General features: G+C 34.8%; 1 protein-coding gene across 1 annotated transcript in view; it reads left to right on the forward strand.

Moving 5' to 3' along the window:
• LOC113228522 (tetratricopeptide repeat protein 25-like) overlaps positions 1 to 21,295 on the forward strand; it is a 25,001-nt gene extending 3,706 nt beyond the window's left edge. The window contains exons 2-12 of the mRNA XM_026461861.1: positions 781 to 850; positions 3,273 to 3,366; positions 3,882 to 4,039; positions 7,931 to 8,092; positions 9,388 to 9,594; positions 9,784 to 10,086; positions 10,719 to 10,855; positions 14,151 to 14,296; positions 15,890 to 16,056; positions 20,293 to 20,444; positions 20,915 to 21,295. Coding sequence (XP_026317646.1) covers positions 781 to 850; positions 3,273 to 3,366; positions 3,882 to 4,039; positions 7,931 to 8,092; positions 9,388 to 9,594; positions 9,784 to 10,086; positions 10,719 to 10,855; positions 14,151 to 14,296; positions 15,890 to 16,056; positions 20,293 to 20,444; positions 20,915 to 21,062 — 1,744 coding nt within the window. The 3' untranslated portion in view covers positions 21,063 to 21,295. The remainder of the gene's footprint in view (positions 1 to 780; positions 851 to 3,272; positions 3,367 to 3,881; positions 4,040 to 7,930; positions 8,093 to 9,387; positions 9,595 to 9,783; positions 10,087 to 10,718; positions 10,856 to 14,150; positions 14,297 to 15,889; positions 16,057 to 20,292; positions 20,445 to 20,914) is intronic.
• The last annotated feature ends 2,232 nt before the right edge of the window (positions 21,296 to 23,527 follow it).

The following is a 23,527-nucleotide window of genomic DNA, read 5'->3' on the forward strand; positions in this document are numbered from 1 at the left end:
TATTAAATATCATAAACTCATAGTATTAAGCGTATCAATCATTAAATATTCTTGCTTATATTAAATTGAATATAGAAAATTATATATTTGGAAAGATTTTATTGCAATGTCCATGTAATACTTACAATAATAACTGCTAGTAGTTTGTCAAAGCTATGCTAGGCTAACCTTTCTTGTATACTATTGCAAAATACAAATATTTGAATATGTAATTATAACTAAGTCTTTGTCAGTACCTACTGAGTCCATTGCGTAGAGCAATGAAATTATTGAGTAGGTAGTAGTGCGAATATTTCACTCCGCTTTGCTAACGATCATCTATCAAGTGCAAGTTCACAAAGATTAACTAGAATATGAGTCATGCATGGTATAGTATGACGGGCTATGCGCCTATTTTGCATGTGGTGGGCATCCTAGTCGTGTCACCCGGGCTCCTCCAGAAATCTCTGTATCCTCCTGAGCCTGCTGAAGACTTCGGGAGTGACCTTTCGTATTCCGTTTTTATTGTATTTGTATAGTATTCTATAAGTCCCTTAATATAAATTTTATTACAAATATGTAAAAACTTACAAATATGTTCGGAAGGGGTTTTGTAATACACATTTCAAACCCATTCGTTCCGTGTATACCTATAATATTCATAACTTTGTATACGAAAACGCCTGAAATAACCTTAAAAATTATAAATTACAAAGGCTACAATAGTAGATGTGGGTACAACAGTGACTCTTGTAGGTACATAAGAATTATTTACCCAAAGCTATGTGCTATTTCTTTCAGAAATTACTTGCAACGCCTCGAGCTCTTCGAGAAAGCAATACAGTCCTATAATGAGGCACTAAGGTGGAACGTAAGTATATAGTGGAGCGTATGTAGGAGAACATTAGGGTAGCACTCTTTTGTAAATTTACTGCTGTGTAAATCTTTTTACAAGCAACCTCACAAATTACAGCTCTCTGTAAAATATGTACCCATCAATACATTTTATATTTTAAATCTCTAGAATAAGAATAAGAATACATTTATTGCATAAGTATTGGTAATTACATTAGGTCTCAAAATATTACACTGGTTTGTGCTCTATGGTCTACCAGTTAAGGTGTACAACATTATTAAATGTCACAGATTAAAATTCAATTGTATTATTTCCTTCATATTAGAATAAAAAAACAGTTACTAATAAACATGTCACATCGCTGGTCATCTAATTTTATGTTGTCGTGAACAAAGTCTTGTACAAAATAATTAAAAATAGTACTCAGCCATTTACAAAGACCATTTTTAAATTTTACGTACTCGAATTTTTTAAATTCATTCGGTATGCTGTTGTATATCTTGACCGACATTATGTAAAAGCGTTTGTGGTAAAATGCTGCGAGGTATGATTGCCCGAGTAAACCATTCCATGCCCATATCTTAAATTTCTATGATTCCTTTTATTTGCGATTTCAAAATAATATATTAACTTTCTCCAATCACACAGTTTTTTTTTCAGTAATAAATTACTACAGGCCTGTTTTTCTCTATTTTTAATATTTTCTGCTTTTTAAAACACATTTTTAATTAGATATTTCACTAGCAACCTTCACAAATCAAAGGGGCGAATTAAAATGTCGATGCTTTTTTATTTATTTACATTTTAGAAACCTCCTCTTTCTTTCACATTGTCGCGTCTCAAAGGATAATTTTAACTCTACTCTCGTAATCAATGTAATTTTAAAACCGAAAACCGTAAATAATAAAAACATACAAATGTAGGTCTGTTCAATCCCACAGGTGTCTAAGTACGTCTCTGTGTACAAACAGTTTCGGATTAGATTCACAGTAAACACGCAATTAGACGCAGCCAGCGTTTATGTTTGTTGGCATTGTAACAAACCAACTGTGAAAATGTGCGCCGTTCAATTCTAAATACACGAGTTTCAGCAAATGTAGCTCAGGTTCTTTTTTTTCTTTTGTTCTCTTTACCCTATTCTATATTATATTGAATGATGCCATAGCCCAAGTTCACGCGCGATTTGTATATATAATATATATTATATAATATCTTCACACTTGACATAAAAATGAGATTCCAGTAACTGTTATAAATTATAATGATTTATCTTTACTGTAAAACCAAACGAAAGATATTTTTCCCAATGGCCGCCGCCTGTCAGCGTTCGGTTAATACCACCTAGGATTACGCAAGCCCTTTTTTATTTTTTATTTCGATAAAACATATTTTTTAATAAAACAGTTTTTTTTTAATAAAACAGTATTTTTTTAATAAAACAGTATTTTTTAATAAAATCAAAATAAATTAATGTCATGATTCGCTAACAATAGGTTGTTTATTTGAATCTCAGTAAGCCTGCATCTTTTGAAAACATTCTGATAATAATCAGTAGCTATATAATAATATAATATGTAACACATTTTAAGATTTTCGAGGTTATTCACTAAATCATAACGCCATACCACATAAGTGGAGTTACGTCAAAAATATTTATTGCTCTATTAGATGTAGAAAAATATAATATATAAAAATATATATACCATTCTTCCATGAGGAGTGCGAAAAGATTATCACTAATTACAGATTTCATACCACAGTATCATTTATTTTTTTCTTTTTCCCATATTTTGGAACAGTTACAGGCTTTGACATGACAGCTTTAAGAACAGACATAATATCTGTCTACCCTCTTTCGCTGTCGACGACTACCCATCTCGATTACTTGTGGCGTTACCATTGACACTCGACTTTCTTTCTACAATTGAGCGTGTAACTGTTCCGAAATATCAGAAAAAAAAGAAACCTGCAATTAAAGGTAATCGTATAATAAAATAAATAATAATTGACACATCGTCGTTGTCATTTACAGCATGAATATTTGAATAAACAAAATGCGTAACTGTGCATTTTGTTTATGTAAATTTTAACAATTAGATAGTATAAATATAATGTTGATACTCATGTATGTACGGGATTATTATTATTAACTAAGTAAGTACGTAGCGAGTGGCTTGCGTCCTAACCAGTAAGTCGCTGTGTATAAAAATAGCAAACGAATTGCGCCAGCCCCAGAATAATATCTTTCAGGGTAGGTGAATAGACCACTAGCAAAATTCATTGGAAATGTGTGGTAAAGGTCTGCTCAAAACGACGAAGCCTGAAAGATATTACTGTCTATTATAATGACATTTCACCAGTAGTTATCTTTTATATACAGGTATAATATTCACCGTTTTTTATTATATAAAAACAAGTAATGTTTGTTTACTTTAAGAACAATGATGTCCCTTCTCTCCTCGGCCGCAGCCAAGCTAGAAGTAAAGTAACACAATACAAGGGAGCTTTAGAAGACGTGGCTAGAGCAACTGGTCAGTTCTTACATTTTGTTCGGCCTCAAAAATATACGACTCGACAGATACATTATTGTTTAAGAAAACAATTTTTATTAGACCTTGCAATACAATATTTTATATGAGGATTATTTTTCTTGCAACTTTTTGTATGATTCCACGTTTAACGTCTATTGTATCTGGAGCTTATGTCAGTTTGAAGTCAGACTGAAATATAAATTCCTATGTACTTCTGAAACCCATGAGGTCGTTGGAGTTGAGAGAGTTGAAAAACTGGTTTCGAAATGTTTATAATTTAACGTTTCGATCTAAACAAACCAACTTTTCGGACCCTTTACACTTTTCCCACGCTCACGACTGACTGTTTAAAAAAGAAAAACAGTTGATATTTCAATTTACGTTGAACATCAAGTAGTCGTTCATCTTATATGGTTACGTGTCTAGGTCCTAATGCTAATGTAGACAGATGTATATTTTGATATTATGTTCAATTCACTAAAATTTAAGAACCATTAACATATAATATTGTGTAGAGTTGGAACCCGAGAATATGACCGCACTGCAAATTCGAGCGAAAACCGAGTACGAAAAGTGTGCTTTTGAGCGCTCCCTGGTATTGGCACATCGAGGACTCAAAATACGCAAGGTCCCACCAGATTTTGCCGATTGCGCCGGCATTGCTGAGGAAACGGTAATTTGCCGAAGGTGCACAATTATACACTTATAGAAGCGCTGTGGCGCTGCAGCCGCATCACTATTAATTTTCATACAATATATATATATATTGTATGAAAATTAATAGTTATATACTATATATATATATATATATATATATATATAATAGAAACGCGGTTCTAGCGCCTATATAAATTTAAATGGGACCACTAGCGAGGTACCCTTTTTCCAAACAAAAGGAGAATCATCAAAATTGGTTCACAAATGGCCGGAGTTATCGTGTAACATACATACAAAAAAATACAGTCGATTTGAGAACCTCTTCCTTTTTCCTTTTTTCTCCGACTTGAAGTCGGTTAAAAATTACTGAAGCTCTACAGCGCTGCTACGTCTAATTTAAAGGAGCCCTTGGTATGTTAGTATCTTTGATAAAGTTTTCTATAAATCCGGAAGTCGCCTGAGTCATACCGTTACTTTCCATGGCAAAACAAGACTGCTGTGTTCCGGATTGAGGGGCAAGAGAGCTGGAGCAATTCTGTGGTGCCTATCTAGAGATGCCTTAAGATCTTATGTTCCAATCCCAGAGACGCATGTGCGATATTAAGGACACTACTTTAGCACCACAAATATATTACGTAGATAATTACCACTTCTTCAGAATGACTCTGATTAATGACTCCAAATGGTTGAAAGCTTGAATACTTGATGGCTTAAAAACACTAAGGTAGATTAAACTTATTTATAAGAACATCATATAGTTTCTGGAACAGTTGCAGTAAAGGGCTGAAATTATCTTATAAAGCTTTAATAAGCAATATTATATATTTTGCGAATCCACTTATATTATTTATGCGAAATGAAAACTGGGAAAGCTTTCTTATCGGAGTATTTAAGTTTAAATTTATAAAGCTTTTCAATTTTAAAAGTAGAGTATACTATTAAAGTATCTTTCCTAATTTTGAAAGCATGTTAATCAGAGAGCTACTGCATTCATTTCAACTTCAGCATTGCAGTTTGTATATGTGCTATTTTGACTTCATACCAGGAGTGCAGTAGTTCTGAGAGTTATAAATTGAAGACGAGATAACAGAGCGAGATTACCTATAAAGTTTACTAGTACACAGAGATAGTAAAATGCGTCGTTGAAGCTAGTCAATACACTCTCTAAGAATGAAATCTTTCCCAAGCACTGAAGCATTATTAATTTTATGTTCAATCGAATACGCATGCCTGTAAAAAAGCTTAGATCAAATGGAAGGGAATAAATACCCATGTAAACGAGCGTATTTGTAAAGAATATAGAGAATAGGGTTGGTTTTTTGTTGTTTTATATTTCAGTAATATTAAACAGAAAATGACTGTTCCGGGACCTATGTATCGTTGCAATATTTTTATTTTTACCGCAGCTACGTGGGCCGTAGCGCTTATAGAGTTACGACTATGTTTATTTTCAATTTCCTCGTTCTAACGCCACTTATTTTGAATAGTTTAATTTCCTTTACATCAAAACAGTTTAGATATATCTTTTTTAAAGAATATTCGTTTTTAGAGTAGTGTTTTTTTTATATTTTGTACATAATATAATGAAATGAAATAAATTATTAGTAACAATGATTATAAGCTATAAGTCGCTACATTACAAGGCAATGTTTATATTTATTTAATGTAAATAACAACTAAATACAATAACAAACGATATAAAATAAATAATACATTACATTTAAATTGTATTATAAATTTATAAGTCGTAGTGATCATATTCACCTTTTTTTATAATATTAAGTGACGGGACGAACAAGTCGTACGTCTGGTGGTAAGCGACACACACATAACCATTGTAGCGACACTCAGAGCTTTAAATCTCAAAGATTTGAGGGGCACTGCCACTGCGTCCCGACAGACGCAGTGACAGTACCCCTCATATCTTTGAGATTAGGGCGCCCTCTAAGACGTAAACTGACAAACTCCCTGTGCCTGTAATTTCATAAGCACCCTTACCCTTCAAAACTGGAATACAGTAATGTTCGCATTGCCGCTTGTTGGCAGAAATAGGCACGGATAGTATAATTATCAAGAACAAATTGAAAAACTCTATAGTCAAACAGATAAATAGAAAATGAAAATGTTCTTCTCGAATCATTAAATACGCCAATACATTACATACAAATTGAGATATTGATTTGTTTGAAACAAATACGCTATTTAGATCCGGAAAGTTTCAGTTCTAAAGTAACCAATCGCGAAAATCTGGAAACTCTACATAATACAGATACAATATGGCCAAACTAAAATGGCTCTGTTTCCGCAAATTTTATACAAATATAACCATACCGTATATTAGTATCCAACCTCAGAATATTACCCAGTAATACCGATTTAACGTTTAATCTCATTCGGTCCTTATCAACAAAAGTTTACAATTGCTCTATTGATCTTGTCTTAACTCAAATTTGATGCGAACTAATTGACTAACTATTTGATATTCCTAACCTCGTGTGACCCATTCAAACCAAATTAAACGGATTTAATATTCAATTACTATCGTAAGGCGATAAATTGTATTTAAGTTACTATTATATTATTCTGAAAGTTTGTGGTGTAATCATTGTAATGATACGACTGCTCTACTTGTTATAACTAAAGCATTCGCATTTCGGTAATTTTCCAGATATCGTTTTAATGTCGCAAAGATTTATTGTCACGTAAAATAAGTCCAATCCATTCCACTAATTTTGCTTAATAATAAAAATAAAACTGAATAAGATATTAAAAAACCGATTAGAGGGGATTGTAGATTTCTTTTCGCTGTCTCAGATATGGTAATAACTCAATTTCGCTAGAAATGACGATTACGTTAGTTGTGAATAGTATTATAGTTTCTGTAGTTATGATAAGGACGGCAAAATCAATGTATGAATCACGAAACATTTTTTTTATAATATCAAATGAAGGGACGAACAAGGCATGCGCCTGATGTTACAGTGCCACTCAGAGCTTTAAATCGCAAAGATCTGAGGGGCACTAACACTGTGCCCGTCACCCTGAGACATAAGTTGACAAGTCTCATGTGCCTGTAATTTCACCAGAACCCTTACCCTTCAAAACCGGGACATAGTAATGCTGACATTACTGCTTGGCGGCAGAAATAGGTGAGGTGGCAGTACTTCCCTGGACGAACTCTTTCGCAAGGAGCTCTAGTACTACTAAAAGTAGAACGAATAAATGAAATATTCTTAACAGTACATTAAAAAATGACAATGGCTACACTGAGCAATAAATAAGTATCACACAATCAGCTAATGTACAACAGGTATTGCTAAGTAGCAATTTCTTTCAGTTAGGATAGAAATTTAAAAGTTGAAGCGGGGAGTGCAAGAAAAGAATACCTCCTAATAGTAGTGTTACCAATAAGTACACTATATGTTGAATACTATTAATGTATACCTATAGATACTACTATATGTGTATAATAATATAATTTACTTACATACTTTTGTAGGAATTTCATTTATACTTTTGTATTTCGAATTTATTTGAGAACTTCATTTATTTTAACCGACTATAAAAAGAGGAGGTTCTCAATTCGACTGTATTTTAATGTATGTTTCACGATAACTCCAGAATTTGTGATATTTGATGATTATGAGGATAATTTTTGTGTTGGAAAGAGGATACCTCAGTATTGGTCCCATTTAAATTTGAAATACTCCATCTCTAAAGGTGGCAAATTATGGGATGAATCCAGTTTTGCGCACTTTCCGGTAACCGATTTCAATAAAACTTGGCAAATATATGTAAGTAAAGCTAAAATAATTGAACACTCAGTTGTGAAAGAACAACAATGTTATGTATTTCCTACATTAAATTCATACTAATGTATATTTTGTTAAAAAGCTATGTTTTCTAGGTGCGTGAATGTGTTGGTAAATCTGCATTGAAAATGCTAGCGAAAGTCGATGCGTCTTTGATGTTAAGACTAGAGGATAGGCTAAAGGCAGAACTAGTTGATGAAGACGCTCCTGTTGCCCTAAAGAGAGTTAGCCGAATGCAGCCGCAGCCTACTCGACGGGTCAGTTTTAACTACGCTCAACCATGTTAGTCATACGTACCGGTTCTTGCTCAAAAATCTTTTCAGTATGAATTTTCTCTCTCCTTCTTGACTACCCGTAGTTTTATAGGTCCAGTCGTGTCTTTTTAACGAATACCGCTGATTCTTTGAAAAAACATATAATAAAATTAATTTTATGTAATACAAATAAAGCTATAATATCTTTACTCAGACCTTGTAGCGCCTAGTTACACGATGCGAAAGTTTTCGACAGTTACCACGTTTTCACGTACATTAATGGCGAATCTGCATTCTATTTACTAGGCAACAACTTTTAAATTTCTTGGGACAATACAACCGTGCGGTCACTGCGCAGCCACCGCGTAGACCAAAGGCAAGTCAGCCTCGCCGGCCCGTCTCTCATTCAAGTTAAAACGTAAAAGTTAAAGAAATACAGCGTATTTTGCCATGACAGTTAGATGCACGCGGTCACCGCGCGGCGCCCGCGCGGCGTGATCGCGATGAAATTCGTCCCAAATAAACGCGCCCTAAAAGCCAGAGTTGTTTCGTGAGAATCGACACTACGAATTATTATTATTATGTCAAATGATGGGACCTGTCCATAGCAGTATAAAGTGACTCATATAAAATCTGTCGTGGTCCTGTTTTCATACAAATTGAACAAAATGAACTGGTTGTGCGCGTAGTGGTAAGCGATTTGCCTATACAAAACAGTAAAGTTACACTGCCACACAGAACTTTAAATAGTAAAGATCTGAGGGGCACTGCCACAGCGGCCGTCACCCTGAGACATAAGTTGACAAGTCCTATGCGCCTGAAATTTATAAAATAAAATAGCGAAGAGGTTTAGACGTAAATTTATTACTTACTCTCAAATTTCATCTGTTAATTCGTAGTAAAATGAGAGCAGTGATAAAGGTGATCTTATTATGGAAGACACGGAGCCATAAGCGGGTGACGATCCGAACTGTGACCGTCCTGAAAAGCCGATTAGCGCTATTGACAGTAAACAAGCTCATTGCGTATGCCAAGTAGCTTTGAATTGTGTCAACTTATTTTTTAGTTACAGTATTGAAGTACTACCTATTTGAAAAACACAATACGATGTCTAAGAACTCACGAACACGAGAAATATGATTTATGCAGTAATCAAATAAACGATGTATTTACTCAATCATAAGAACTATTTCACTAAAACAAGAGCAAACCTGTGATAAACAAACAAAACAACTTATAATAGAATATCATCTAAAAATGTAATCTAGGTAGTAAAGAAAATACGAATTATTTTTTAGAGCCAGGAAATGTCAAGAGTGGAATTGCAGAAATCTCAACAGATATCTCGGCTCATGTCATCTAAATACTTAGAAAGGATGGCGCATGACAAATATTTTCTGGACAAATTATGCAGAGATGATCGATTGATGTCTGCTAATGTGAAAGATTCCTTAAAATTGAAACAGCTAGCTGCGAAAGCTCTTGCTGATGTTAAAACACGTCAGGTAACATTTTCAAATTGAATTTCTAATTTAGATAAGTTGATTTTACAAAGAAATTTCATAATTGAAAGAATGAATAAGCTTGGTCTACCGTAACGTAAATTGGTTCGAGAAACGAGATTATAAGCGATCGTCATATTTGATTTATTTTTAATTTTCACATCTCATTAATATGATTTTGTTATAACAAAGGACGTATTACGCGAACGTCGTCCCCTCTACGCCGCGAGAGCAGCTGAAGAGGCTGCAAGAAAACGCTTGCTTAGCCGCCGAAAAGAACAACTATCTCGAGCGCAAGCGCAACATATTACAGACGCTAATCGTCTCTTGCAAACCACGCAAAATATGTACGAGCAACGCGACACTACAAAATGTCTGGAAAACGCGGAATTTGCTATGGAACAAATCGCAAGAAAACCAGCCCGTTTGCTACCAGGCAAAGAGAAATTTATACAGCAATTGCAAGATCTTGTTGCCTCTGCTTTCTTGGATCAGGTACGTAGTATGGAAACAATTACTCTGTATCATAATATAGCGTCACTTATACAGCTCTCATTGTTATTAAATACTTGCTCATGTTGCGTATTATTTGTTTTTATTACATCAAGGTTATTAATTATTTGTTATGTAGCCAGATGTATGTTTGGTGGTCTGGTGTTTTAGAACAGATGGAAATAATTAGGTACAACAACAAGGGTTGTATAATAAATAAACAATTGAATTTTGCATTATCACCTTTATTATGGGTATTTACGAATTTCAACAATAGTAACTCTGGGAGTAGCGGGGTATAAATATACCAACCGTTTTGAACGAGCTCATTCTTCGGCCGAGTGTCGAGCAATCAACAACCCCTGAGGATGCCTCGTGGAGAGGCGAAACACTTGTCGGGTATATTTTTCATGGTGGTTTATGATTGTATTTGCGTATGTGTTATTTACTTTATTAATTGTATGTGGAGTGAGGGTGGGAAAATTAATTGTATGAAAAAATTTTCAACACAAGCGCAGCTATTTTGCACGATTTAACCTTCACTGGGTTCGCGGAGTAGCAATTTTATTAATATATATGTTTTTGTGACGTTTAGCTTACTTATAAGCATATTTCTAAAAATTGTCTGTACGCAGAAACGGGTGTCTCTCAATATGAGCGAATCAGATCGTGAGAAGCGTGCTTTCGTACTGCTCGGCATAGCTTTATCTCGGGAACCAAGTCGGGATTCCGTACTCCGTGTAAGACCGCCGGCACCACCTCGCGATGCCAAGTAAGGAATTAATCTATAGCCTGTATCATTGATAGATGTCTCTACTATGACACAGAAATATTGTCATATCGTACATTATTTCCATACTACTAACATGTAGTAGAAGTATACTCGGTGTACGAGGTACACAAATTCAAATGTTTATTGTCCAAAATAATAGGAGAGAGACAGAGAGAGACTTTGATTCTTTGAAAACCATGATTTGCCATTTCATTTCTTAATCTTTTCTTGTACTCATAGGATATTATGGTCTGGGATCTGCTACTACTAACTACTACATTTCAGAGTCTTTGCATGCTCTTTTTGTCTTTATTTAATATATTACAGTTCATAATAATTGTTATATTTCTTAAATTATGTAAGTAATATAAACTAAATTAAAATTATTATTTTTAAAATATCCATCAAACTGTAGTACACTTCGTAGACAAGACAAAAGCTCAAGTTTATGCCTTCCTCATTTTACCCTAATAAGAAATCTAACCGCTCTCTAAGTTTACCTAAAAATTATTCATTGATATACAGCATACAAGACAGCTGCTACCCCAAAATAATGGGAGTAAAATCCTTCATATTGGATGTTTCTAACTGCTGCGTGGCCGAACGGTTACCATACTGGGGGCCTTCCATAACCTTTTAAAAAACAATCTTATTTTAATGTAATCTTATACGTGGGGCGCACTATAAGTTTCCGGAATGAATAAGAAAAAAATACTATAAATGGCCAAAAATGAATTTATTGTTTCTTAAAAGATTCCCCGTTGGCGTTAATGCACTTTTCATACGAATGAACCAACTTTGAAAACATTTATGCCACTCCTCCGTGACAATCTCTGAAACATATTTTTCATACTCTTCGACAGCCTCTTCAGTAATGTAAATCGTTGACCGCGCTTTGTTCTTAATTTTTGGAAATAAATAAAAGCCACAAGTTGCCAGGTCGGGACTGTACGCGGAATGGCTCGTAAGGTCAACGTTGTTCACCTTCAAAAATTCATTTGTCTGTCTAGCCGTGTGAGAACTGGCATTATCGTGGTGAAAGATGATATGGCATTTACGGTTATTTTTACGGAGTTTGTCAATAATTTCCGGCAAACAAATGATCGTGTACCAATCACTATTCACGCTACAACGATTCTCCAAAGCAACAGTAGCCACGTGTCCAATTTTATTAAAAAAAGAAGCATTCATCCGCTTAGAGGCACTTTGCTCGCGCGCCACTTTGGTTGGTTTCGGCTCATTTCGAAAGACCCGTACGCTCGATTGCTGCTTTGTTTTGGGGTCGTAACTATAAATCCATATTTTGTCACCTGTTACTATGTCTCGCACCAAAATTTGACGCCCCTTCGTTGAATCTGGTAAGCATGGCATTGCACCAAGTGACGCGATCCGTTCTTTAAGCCTCTGTCAAATTGTGTGGGATCCACCCAGAGCACAGCTTTTTCACACCTAAATGTTTGTGTAGTATTGATTGTATTTGACTCATGCCTATGCCTAAAGATGCCCAAATCTTATGGTATGTCACATGCCTGTCTGTTTCGATCATACGGCGCACAGCATCGATGTTTTTGTTGTTCACGGCTGTGGACGGGCGACCATCACGAAATTCGTCACTGAGATTCACACGACCGCGTTTTAATTCTAAACCTAGCTACAAATAGTCGTCTTGTATGATACTTCATCGCCAAAAGCAATTTGAAGCCGAGCAAAGCTCGACGAGCTGTCAAATTACACTTAAAGTCGTAGAAAATCGTCACGTACCAAAATTTTCACAAGTTAAATCAATGGTGATGTAGACAACCGACGTCTAAAATGACGCCACAATGTAAAAAAAAGCGACAGTCAGATGAAACAAACTGTACATAAAAAAAGAGTTTCGTTTTCAAATATTGTAATTACTTTTTAAATATTGTTTATGTAAGTGGCCAGTTCCGGAAACCTATAGTGCGCCCTATGCAGTAAGCTTATTATAATATTACTCATATCGTACCATGACAAACCTATCAACCAAGTAATGTATTAGATTGAAAGAACGAATGATTTTCCAATATTGTCTATTCCTTACTAGAAATAGGAAAGAAATAACCCTATATGAACTGTATAATGCCATCTCCAAATCAATTCTCTCTCTCCAATTTCTTTTAATTTAATTTAAATCCCAAACAGACATAAGACTGCAGTATTAATTAATATGTTTTAGTTTATTCTAATTTCTATTATTAATAAATAATAAATTGAACTTAATAAAAATTCATTCAATAAAATAATTTGTAAAACTTAATGTAGAGTAAATTGGAATGTTTTCTTTGTAATATTAAAAATAAGGTATTTAATTAGTAACTATTTTAACTATAGTGAAAGAATAGGGTGGTTTGCATTAATACTAGACATAGCTGGTTGAAGACTGTACCACCTCAGTCAACCGTGATCATGGGATCTGTAAAGGGCCCGAAACGTCGGTTTGTTTGGAAAAACAAATATACGCGATTGAAATCCGGAAAAATATTTTCATTTCCTATAAGGAAATCTATTAAAATAACGTTGTTTTCAATTATTTTTCCGCATTTTCATGAAGAAAAATAAATAAAACAAGCTGAGTCTTGATTGTCACGTTGTGAATTTGGATTTATGGTGTAGTGTCAACTGTTAGTGCCGCCAAAGGGCATATAGATGTCGCTGTCATAATTTTACGAAATAAACATCGCGTATTTTTATTTAATGAGAAATTATTTCTTAAGTACTATTAAATAAAAAAAACAAATAAAATATGAAGAGATATATGTAAATAAATAAGTTCAACTTAATTTTTAATCATTGCAAATCAATATTTAGACAATAAATTCGAAAACAATATTGTTTCCATTGCAACCGTGTAACTATTTTAAGATTGCTGAATTTGACATAAGAACAATATTACATTTAATGTTTTAATAATAAACATTATATTTAATGTTCAAATCGCGTCATAGTACGAAGTGAGGGAATGAATAGTCACAAAGTTGCCAATAAAACATCATAGTTTTAACATTATAATAAGCTTACTTTAAGCGCGTCTTGGTACAAAAAATCAATGTAAGGTTAAAGTAATATTGTATTAAGAGGTTGTAGTAGGCTCCCTGGTCTGCCACGCTGAGGTCCCAGGTTTAATTCCCGAGCCGGGAGAAATATTTGTATGGTCTACATTTATTTCACTCGTTGGGTGTAAGTTATAGTTGTCTATGCCTGTTTTCATGACATCCGGGATATGAGTGTGTGCGTTATTTATTTATTTAATATTAACTTTTATTTTCCACAGACGACGTTTGCGCACGTTAGAGCGTTCGCTTAACCTAAGCACCCGTGCATCAGAACGTTGCTACATTCTTCACGAGATCGCACGTTTGCATGTCGACACCAAGCAATCGCTGAAAGCGAGATTCTTTGCTATGAAATGCCAAGCAGGTTCGCGTTCCTACCGATTTACGGCTTGAGAGCTGATTCCATTTCCGCTCCGTTTTCCAATTGTTAATTTGAGATTACATTGTAGGTTACCAACGTCGTAAATTTTATTTAAAATTTCATCTGATGGTTTTTCCCGGGCATTTACCGATTTTCAGGATCCATGATCCAAATGCAATAGTAATTATATTATTATTGATACAAAAATCGAATACAAAGAAAAAATCCTTCGATTTAATTGAACTTCGATCTGAAGCGATCAGTTACATCAAAGTAATGTTTCTTTGTGTTTTAAGAGTTCGTTCTGGGAAGTACTACCAGTTACCTAATTCTGCCGGAAAGCAGTAATGTGAGCATTACTGTTCCGGTTTCGAAAGGTAACAGTGCTCGTGAAATGACAGACACATTGGACTTGTCACCTTATATCTCAGGGTGCTGTGTTCGGTGGCAGTGCCCCTCAGGTCTTTGCATTTAAAGCTCTGAGTAACAATATGATTGTTATGGACAGGTGTTAAGCGACACACACGCTAGAGCATGACTTGTTCGTTCCAAAAAAGAAATAGATCTTTGAATCAATAATAATAACAAAGTAGTGGAGTATTTCGACAAAAAATATAATAATAACTCTTTATTGCACAAAGAAAAGATACATGAAACTAAAGGACATATACAAAGGTGAGCTTATCTCTAGAAGAGATCTCTTCCATATATGAAGATCATGATAGAAAAATGTCATGATATTCTAATAAATATAGTAATTATATTTGATATTAATTTATTTAGCTAGCTTCAAATTCAAATTCAAAACTGTCTAGTTAAATCGAGTTCTTAGGTTTTCGCGATTGTTACACATAGGAAATAAAACTATTTTTCCGCATTTAATTCGCGTATATCTCTTTTTTCAAACAAACCGACGTTTCGGGCCCTTTACAGGTTCCAGTCAACCGTGACCATGGGACCTGTAAAATGGCTCGAAACGTCGGTTTGTTTGAAAAACAAATATACGCGATATAAATTCGGAAAAATAGTTTCATTTTCTGTCTAGTAATTTTGAATATTTTTAAACTTTCATTAATAAGATTTCATTTATAAATAGCTAGTCTGAAATTATTGCAATAATAAAACCATGCAGTGTACTCAAAGCTGTTAGATTATACCATTTGTTAAGCTTGAGCCTCTTGGCACAGTGCCATGTTCATCAGTGCTGGCATTCCCGAGCCAATAACTTATTTTCAGTCGACTTGGCTTTTTCACAGTTATTTATATGTACTACTGGTAGAACAAATATTTAACTTACGTAATTGTTTTGTTGAGCTTACACAAAAGTACCCGAAACTGCTTCAAAGGCATCTCCAAACTTGTTTGTATGACTACTGTCCTAAATGCAAAAATATTTATTGAAACGCATTATCAAAGATATGTAATTTTTTTAAATTATAAAGTGTAACTGATAATAGCTTTTCACTGTTATCTTACCCGCATACCCAACCCTCTAACTTTGTGATTCAGCGCCTGCAGGTTGCATGACGAATATTTGCGTTTACTGTAATATACTACCTGCAGTACTTTGTCTAATACTCTGTCCACCAAACACAGAAGCGCGTGCCGCAAATTTGCGCGTCTGGTTGCTAAACTCAACATTCCTGCTGGCTCGCTGTCACATCCAGCAGAACAATCGCCCTGAAGCACGTGCTTCGCTCATTGAAGGCGCTGCCCTGGCCCGCTCTTACAGACTTGGCAATGTAGCGGAATTTTTTGACACAGTAAGTAATGAAAAAATTGTTTATTACAAATACAAATTTCTTAATTTACTATGATATACGATTACAAGAAAGGTCAACATCCACACGGCCTCAGCTCGAGAGGTGGTAGGTCATTATAGATATTGCGACTGGCAAGAAATAATATAATATATATTTAGAATCGAATGACTTGAAAAAAAACTTTCGTGAAAATTGCCTTTTAACTTGTATGATTTTCTCAAAATTCGTCAATGCCAATTAAAATATCTTCAAAAGTCACGGACAGTACAGTCTAGAACCAATTTCCTGTAGCTTTAACTGTTAAGGCCTTTGCTGACTCGACTCAAATTTCCAGCACGTATATTAATTTTGCTGAATAACATTATATAGTATTAAATACATTTTCTAACTAGCGTGATCTAGCTTGCTACATGAAAAATTTAATATAATTATGTTCTTATTAGATGTCCTGCATTTTCGGATAGAAAAGCACAATCCTTTGTTTAATATTATGAATTAAGCATTATTTATACAGTAAATAAACATATAACCAAGAACGAGTAAAAATCAAAGGCCGATATATCATAGTCTGTAAATATTATTATATTATATCAAATATAACACACATATTTCATTACGATGATACGGAGAAAAAAGATAGACCATGAGGGATATTTAATCAGATCCTAATGTATTTTCCATAATCCAAACTAAGCTATCCGTACGTAATAAGAAATACAAAATGACGAAGCTCATTTCTATTCCGTTCATATGACATGTGATTTTCGTGAAATAGGATTGTAGGTATTTTCTTAGATTATATCTGAATGTAGCGTGCAAAGACTACATTCAGTTACTTTAATAAAAAACAACAGCTGATTAAAAATGTTGCCTGGGATGTAAACAAATCAAGGAATAATAATGATTAATACTGATAAGTAGAAATAAAATTGTCAGAAATATCTTGCTGTAGTGTGAAAAATATAATTATTATATATTTGTAAGACAAATAGCAAATTATACATCATGCAAAAAAAAAAACAGTAAATAACGTTTCGTTTAATTTTCTCCAGGTATATAGTTAAAATTAAATATTACTTCGAATACTGTATACTACAAATTTTATAGGATTCAACCACACTCGGTAGAAACATAAAATTTGTTATTAAAACTCGTATGCTCTCTCGAGTATTAGCACAAAAGTGAATTTAATATCAAATTTAACAAGGAAATTGTTTTGTTGTAAGTACCACTATATAAAACTTTTTTTTTTAATGAACCCATTATGTCCCAGTGCTGGGCAAAGGTCTCCCCCAAAATCCTCCATTGCTCCCTGTCTTTGGCGATCTCCCATCACTCTTTCTAAAACCCGTCAAGGTCGACCCGCCAACGCTTTCTCGGCCGTCTACGCCGTCTCTTTCCATCCTCAGGCACCCAAGGAGTGACGACGTTCGTCTTCACAGGTTGCATCCGGCTAACGCGGCCCGCCCAATCCCACTTGAGCTTGACTGTTTTGCTCCCCACATCAGCAATGCCAGTAATCGAACGCAGCATTGTATTGCGTATTCGGTGAATACGTTTGAAGCCCAAAATGCTGTGTTCCGTCGCCCTCTGGCAGATCTTGAGTTTAGATTTCTGGAACTCAGCGACCATGTTTGTGCACCGTAGGTTAATATGGGCAGGATGTACATATCGATGAGTTGGAGTTTCAATGACATAGGGAGATTACTCTTCAAGTACTCCTTCAAGGACCTGTAGCTCTTCCAGGCGTACTCTATGCGACGACCGATTTCCTTATCTTGCCTGTTTTCAAAGCCTGCTAACTGGCCCAGATAGATATACTCATCGACATACTGGATTGCCTGCCCGTCTACCTCAACCCTGCCTTTCATACTGTTAGACATTATTTGTGTTTTGGAACGGTTTATCTGAAGCGTTGGAGCGTCTGTTGCAGTTCCTGTGACGTTGAGGCAAAAAGAAGTATGTCATCCGCAAAGCGTAAATTCGTTAGGCGTTTGCCACCGACAACAATTCCCTTTGTACCCCAAGATCTTGCTAGGATTTTAAACTTCTTCAAGCACATTAGTAAACAATATGGGTGAGAGCGGCTCACCCTGCTTGACACCTTTATGAATGTTAAATGATGGGCCGTTCCTATGTAATTTTATGTTTGCGGTACTATGGTTATAAACTAATTTTATTAAATCTATGTAGGTTTTTTCTATGTTTTGGTTAAGTAAAGCTTCAAATTTAGCGGTATATTTTAAATTGTCAAAAGCCTTCGCATAGTCTACAAGGGCTATGTAAAGGGGTTGGTAGTATTCGGTAAATTTTTCTATAATTTGATTTAAGGTGTGAAGGTGGTCCGTAGTTGAGAAGTTGGGTCGGAAACCGGCTTGTTCAGATGGTTGGTGTTGATCTAGGTTGTTTTTAATTCGGTTTTGGATGGCTTTAATAAATGCTTTCTAAGCATGTGACATTAAGCTAATGGGTCTATAGTTGTCTATAGAGGATTTGTCTCCCTTCTTATGAAGGAGGACTATGTTCGCGTGGCATACATGACTTGGGATTTTTCCTGTCTCTAAAATACAATTAAATAAATTAGTTATGTGGGGAGATACGGTGGGTGAGCCTATTTTTAATGCCTCAGTTGTAATCCCATCTTCTCCCGGACTCCTGCCATATTTCATTGTTACATTTTTCAAGATGTTATTTCAATTTCAATTTCAATTGTTTATTGCATTGTTATTAAGACATCGTGGATTTCTTTGCCTATGAAAAATAGAATTGTATCTGGACGGTTGTTCCCACGACCTCGTACTCCTTCGATGTGTCAGAGTACAAAGTTCTATAAAAGTCTGTACCGATGTCTATAACTTTTTCGCGTCTGTTTTGTTTTGTGCCATATTTACCTTGGAGACCATTTATCTATTTTTTACCCCGTGTTATTCCTTGTTTCACAGTTCTGAGAGAAGAATGTTTTTCTACGACAGTTTTAATTAAATAAAGATTAAATGTCCCCTGGTTTCTCCGAAATGAAAGAACACACTATTGTCTCGTTCGCTGGTTTCTTCCCCTAGACTCCTTACTTCCGCTAAACCAACTATGTCCCACTTAAGAGACACTTGAGAGCATTTTCTAGCTCTATCAAGCGCTCGTCACTTACGAGCGTTTTTACGTTGTATGTTAAAATATTAAGCATTTCACAGTCCTTTATATTACTAGCCGTGGTCGTTTGACGGTAGGATCCCACTCGGAGATTCTTCGCACCCCTGATTCCAGGACCGACATGACGCCCGTCAATGTCAGCACAGAAGCTGGAATCGCCGGGCACTTGGGGCCTCATTTATTTATATCTATCCATCCATCCATTTTGGGGGGTATTGGACCTGACCCACCACGCAGAGCGCCAGAGCCTCATTTGTTGGTGGCCAGGGTGTACCACGGGCCGGTGAGGTTGACATGGATTCCGAGAGATGTCGTTTGGACCCCCTTACAACCTATATATATAAAACTTAGGGTAATAATTTTTATGTAGTGTTATATACATGTAGCAGAATTTTCCTTAACTAATTTCCATAGCAGCTCAGCGTCTTCAGAGGTCGGAGCTACCTTTGACGAAAGTTCTAAGTTAGAATACCTAATTGCCGTGATTTCGGTGATTCTATAGAAGTGGACTGTATTTTTTAGGTGATCGAACAAAATGTAAAATAGTAATTTTTGGTCGCGGATAACCATGTAAGCACATACCTTTAGTCTTGTATTTGCTCTTCGTGTATAGGCTCTTCGTCGTATGAGATGGCGGATGACGTCGCACCGGTCCTTTGCAAAATCGGTCGTTGTGGCGATTTTACGGGAAGCCTATGTCCAGCAGTCGAGGTCTTTTAGCTGATTGATGGCTCTGACCTAAATTACTATTACAACAAGACACTTCGAATTTGCATTCAAATGTATCTATTGCTGCTGCCCATGATATTATTATTAAAAATATAATAATATTATTTTAAATATTTCTATTAATGTTTATGTTAAGAACATTTTAAAATTTACAAATTGAATTGAAATCATCGACTAAAATATGTTATATTCCTCATACAAATTATTTTACGTATTTAGCCTAGTCGGCATCTAGCAAGTTTTTCAGGTAGGCGTTCGGCATTAAACCATCATTTTGAGTTTCATATTATATCATATAAAAATTTGCACTGAGACGGCTTTATTGTCAAACCCTATAAACCATTTTTTCAACATCCTCAGTGTGTAAACGTATCAACAGAAGGTGAAATTGAAGCGGCAGAAGCTGAATTGGAAGAGAGAGAGAAAGCCATGGTCAGTCTGATGCAGGATGATGATCTTAAAGCAGCTGCTGAGTATCTTTTCAGAAGAATGTCTGTTATGCCAACAAACAGGTAACTCAAAACTTATGTTTGGTGAAAACCATACTTTCATGAAGAACCTTTATCCAGAAATATCTTTTATTCTTAATTTGGTGTGCTCTAATAGGTACCATTTTTATACGTATTTTCATTTAGTACCGTTATTATCATATTATTTAAATCTTAAAAGTAGACTTAAAAGAGCAAAATACCGAGAAGTTATTTACTATATTCTACTATGTATAATTGTTATTTAAAATGAGTGTCAGGATTAATGATTGTATTAAAAAAATAAATTATAGAATGTAAGTTTCTATTAAACCTTCGTTATACATATGAAGTTAATTGTAATTTAAAAAAGTTTCTATTAAATAAAATTATACTAATATATTAAATAAGCCCTAAGATAAAAAATTTAATATGATACTACCATCTACACACCCTTTAAAAAGACAACGATTTCTTCTACCAGTAATAATTTTATATCTTTTTCTTTTTTCTAGACGATTCTCAATAATGCCAGGGGCAAAAATGGAGGACAGCACGCCGAATGTCAACCGCAGAATTTCTATTAATCCGGCAATGCAGAAACCTACGCAAATTGCCTCTAAGAAAACGAAAGTGCTGGGTCTTTCGGATTTCGATTACTAAATAATGTTTCATTTTTTTATGTAGTGTCTAATCCTGTTCACTATTTTTGTTTTCATAATCACTTTGAACAATTCCCTCGTAAAGAACCTTCGCGTTCTCAGACACGTGCGAATTTTTTTAATACTAATAATTGAAATCAATAACTATACACTTACCTGTAAAGGTCTCAATCGTGTTTAAAGTATTTAATCATTCCATGAGCATAATTGGGTAATTTTCAAGTTAGTTTTCCCTACGTAATTTCGGTGATAATTTTTATTACTTAAATATTGTAGAATGTTATCATGATATTCCACAATATTTATCGCTACCTACTTTAATATTCGAGTGTAGTATTCTGAAATATTGTTTAATATTTCATGATAAATTACTGGAATACTTAATTAATAAAAATTGCCACCAAAATTAGATTAAGAACTTGAAAATTACCCAATTAATTTACTGCGTGGATACGAAACATAACAAACAAAACACAGATACACCTAGATACTTATTTGAAGGAACAAGGAAGCCAAACGAGGCTTAGTGAAACGTATACCCCTAAATCATAGAATAGGCTGACATCGGGTTACGCATTAATCCGAAACTTCCATGTGCAATCTGAATAATCTCTCGATATCAGTGATACAAATGTTATATCTGTGTACAATAAGTTTTGGTTGACTGTACTGAGTGAGGTTCGTTATAATAAAATATATATTCATAGACTGTGATTTTGCAGTACGTAATTTTAAATGTTTTAAGTACTAATTTGCTCATAAATGATGGTTCATAAATTTGTTCATTACCTTGGTGGCCCAACGGTTTGCACTGTAGGCGCTAGATGAGGAGGTACTGGTAGAACTAATTTGGGAAATTAACTTTTCTGAATTGATTTTAGTCTGGGTGTTCTGTGTAGTGTCCAAAATTGAATTCGGTTGTTCTACTACTGGTGAATTTCTTAAGTAATTAAAATAAGACATCCTAATTGGCGTGATTATCTGGTATATTTTTAATATTAAATATTTCCTATAAATTAATTGGAAAATACTCTAATAGTATTGACTACGTACAAGAGTACATTTACGTAAAGTTTCAGTGTACGTCACAAAAATAAATCCAAGACATTTCTGTTAAAAAGAAATACGAGTATAAGTAAAATATAGCTGAAATAAATTTGTCAAGCGTCCCTGACGACAACGTGCTGTCGTGCCTATGATAAACATAATTGGTAGTTTTTGTGACAGTGGAGTTTTTTCTAACAAAATCGGCACAATGATTTTGTACGCACGTTGACATTCACATAAGCTATATATATATATATATACGGCAATATTTATACTATATATATATATATAGTATAAATATTGCCGCCATGGTAGCCTAATGGTTTGACCAACTGCTTCTCCAGAAGAAGCTGTGGGTTCGAATTCGGGCTCGCACCTCTGAGATTTTCGGAATTCATGTGCGAAATGTAATTTGAAATTTACCATGAGCTTTTAGCCAGCGCGGCGGACTGTGACCTAAACACTCACCTGAGAGGAGACCCGTGCTCAATAGTGGGACGTGTAAATGGGTGGATGATATACATATTTTTCTGATCCCAAAGTAAGTAACTAAAGCACTTGTGTTATGGAAATTGGAAACAACGACGGTACTACAATCATCAAGATCCAAGACAATATTAGAAAAATTACTTTCTTCATTGACCCGGTTGAGAGTCGAACCCGTTAAAACTGGTATGCAAGACGTGCATCACAGCTCGACCATGGAGGTCGTTACTAATATACTTTGCTAATATATATATATATATATATATATATATGCAAGTCGAATACAAATGAAAATAATTTTCTACGTAACCACAAAATGTGCCGTATATGTAAACATTTAACTGCCTTAAAAATCTGCAACCACAAAAACCAATCACTGTGCTGAACTACGAACGAACGAAATATAATACGTATAAATGGAATGTAATAATAAAGCACTGTATGATAATTTGAAAATAATTCGAATTACATTCTGTTTTATTACACATATGTACATATGGTATCAACGTTTTAATTTTAAAAGCCGTCTGGACGGATTTGTACCCTTACCCATTGACCTTGGTAGGTCAATGCCCTTACCATATATTACGGAATTTGAATAACGAATTTATTTTTCTTTTCATGATACTAAGGTGACTGGACGAACAAGTCGCGCATCTGGTGGTAAGCGACACGCCAGTCCGTAATAGTTACAGTGCAACTCAGAGCTTTCAATATAATATATGCTAGGAGGCAGAAGTAGGTAAAGGTGGCAGTAAGGTGGTAAAGTTGTAAAGGGTGTGGCAAATTACCTTCTGTTTATTACTTTGGTACCAACGTTTTCATTTTAAATGCCGACAGGATGGATTTGTACACTCGCCATATATTACGGAATTTGAGAGAACAAATTTATTTCTAGAGACGACACGAATATATACAATTAAGTTAATACTT

Source organism: Hyposmocoma kahamanoa, unplaced genomic scaffold (assembly GCF_003589595.1).
Source record: "Hyposmocoma kahamanoa isolate Upper Pololo Valley unplaced genomic scaffold, ASM358959v1 232, whole genome shotgun sequence".
Classification (NCBI taxonomy): domain Eukaryota; kingdom Metazoa; phylum Arthropoda; class Insecta; order Lepidoptera; family Cosmopterigidae; genus Hyposmocoma; species Hyposmocoma kahamanoa.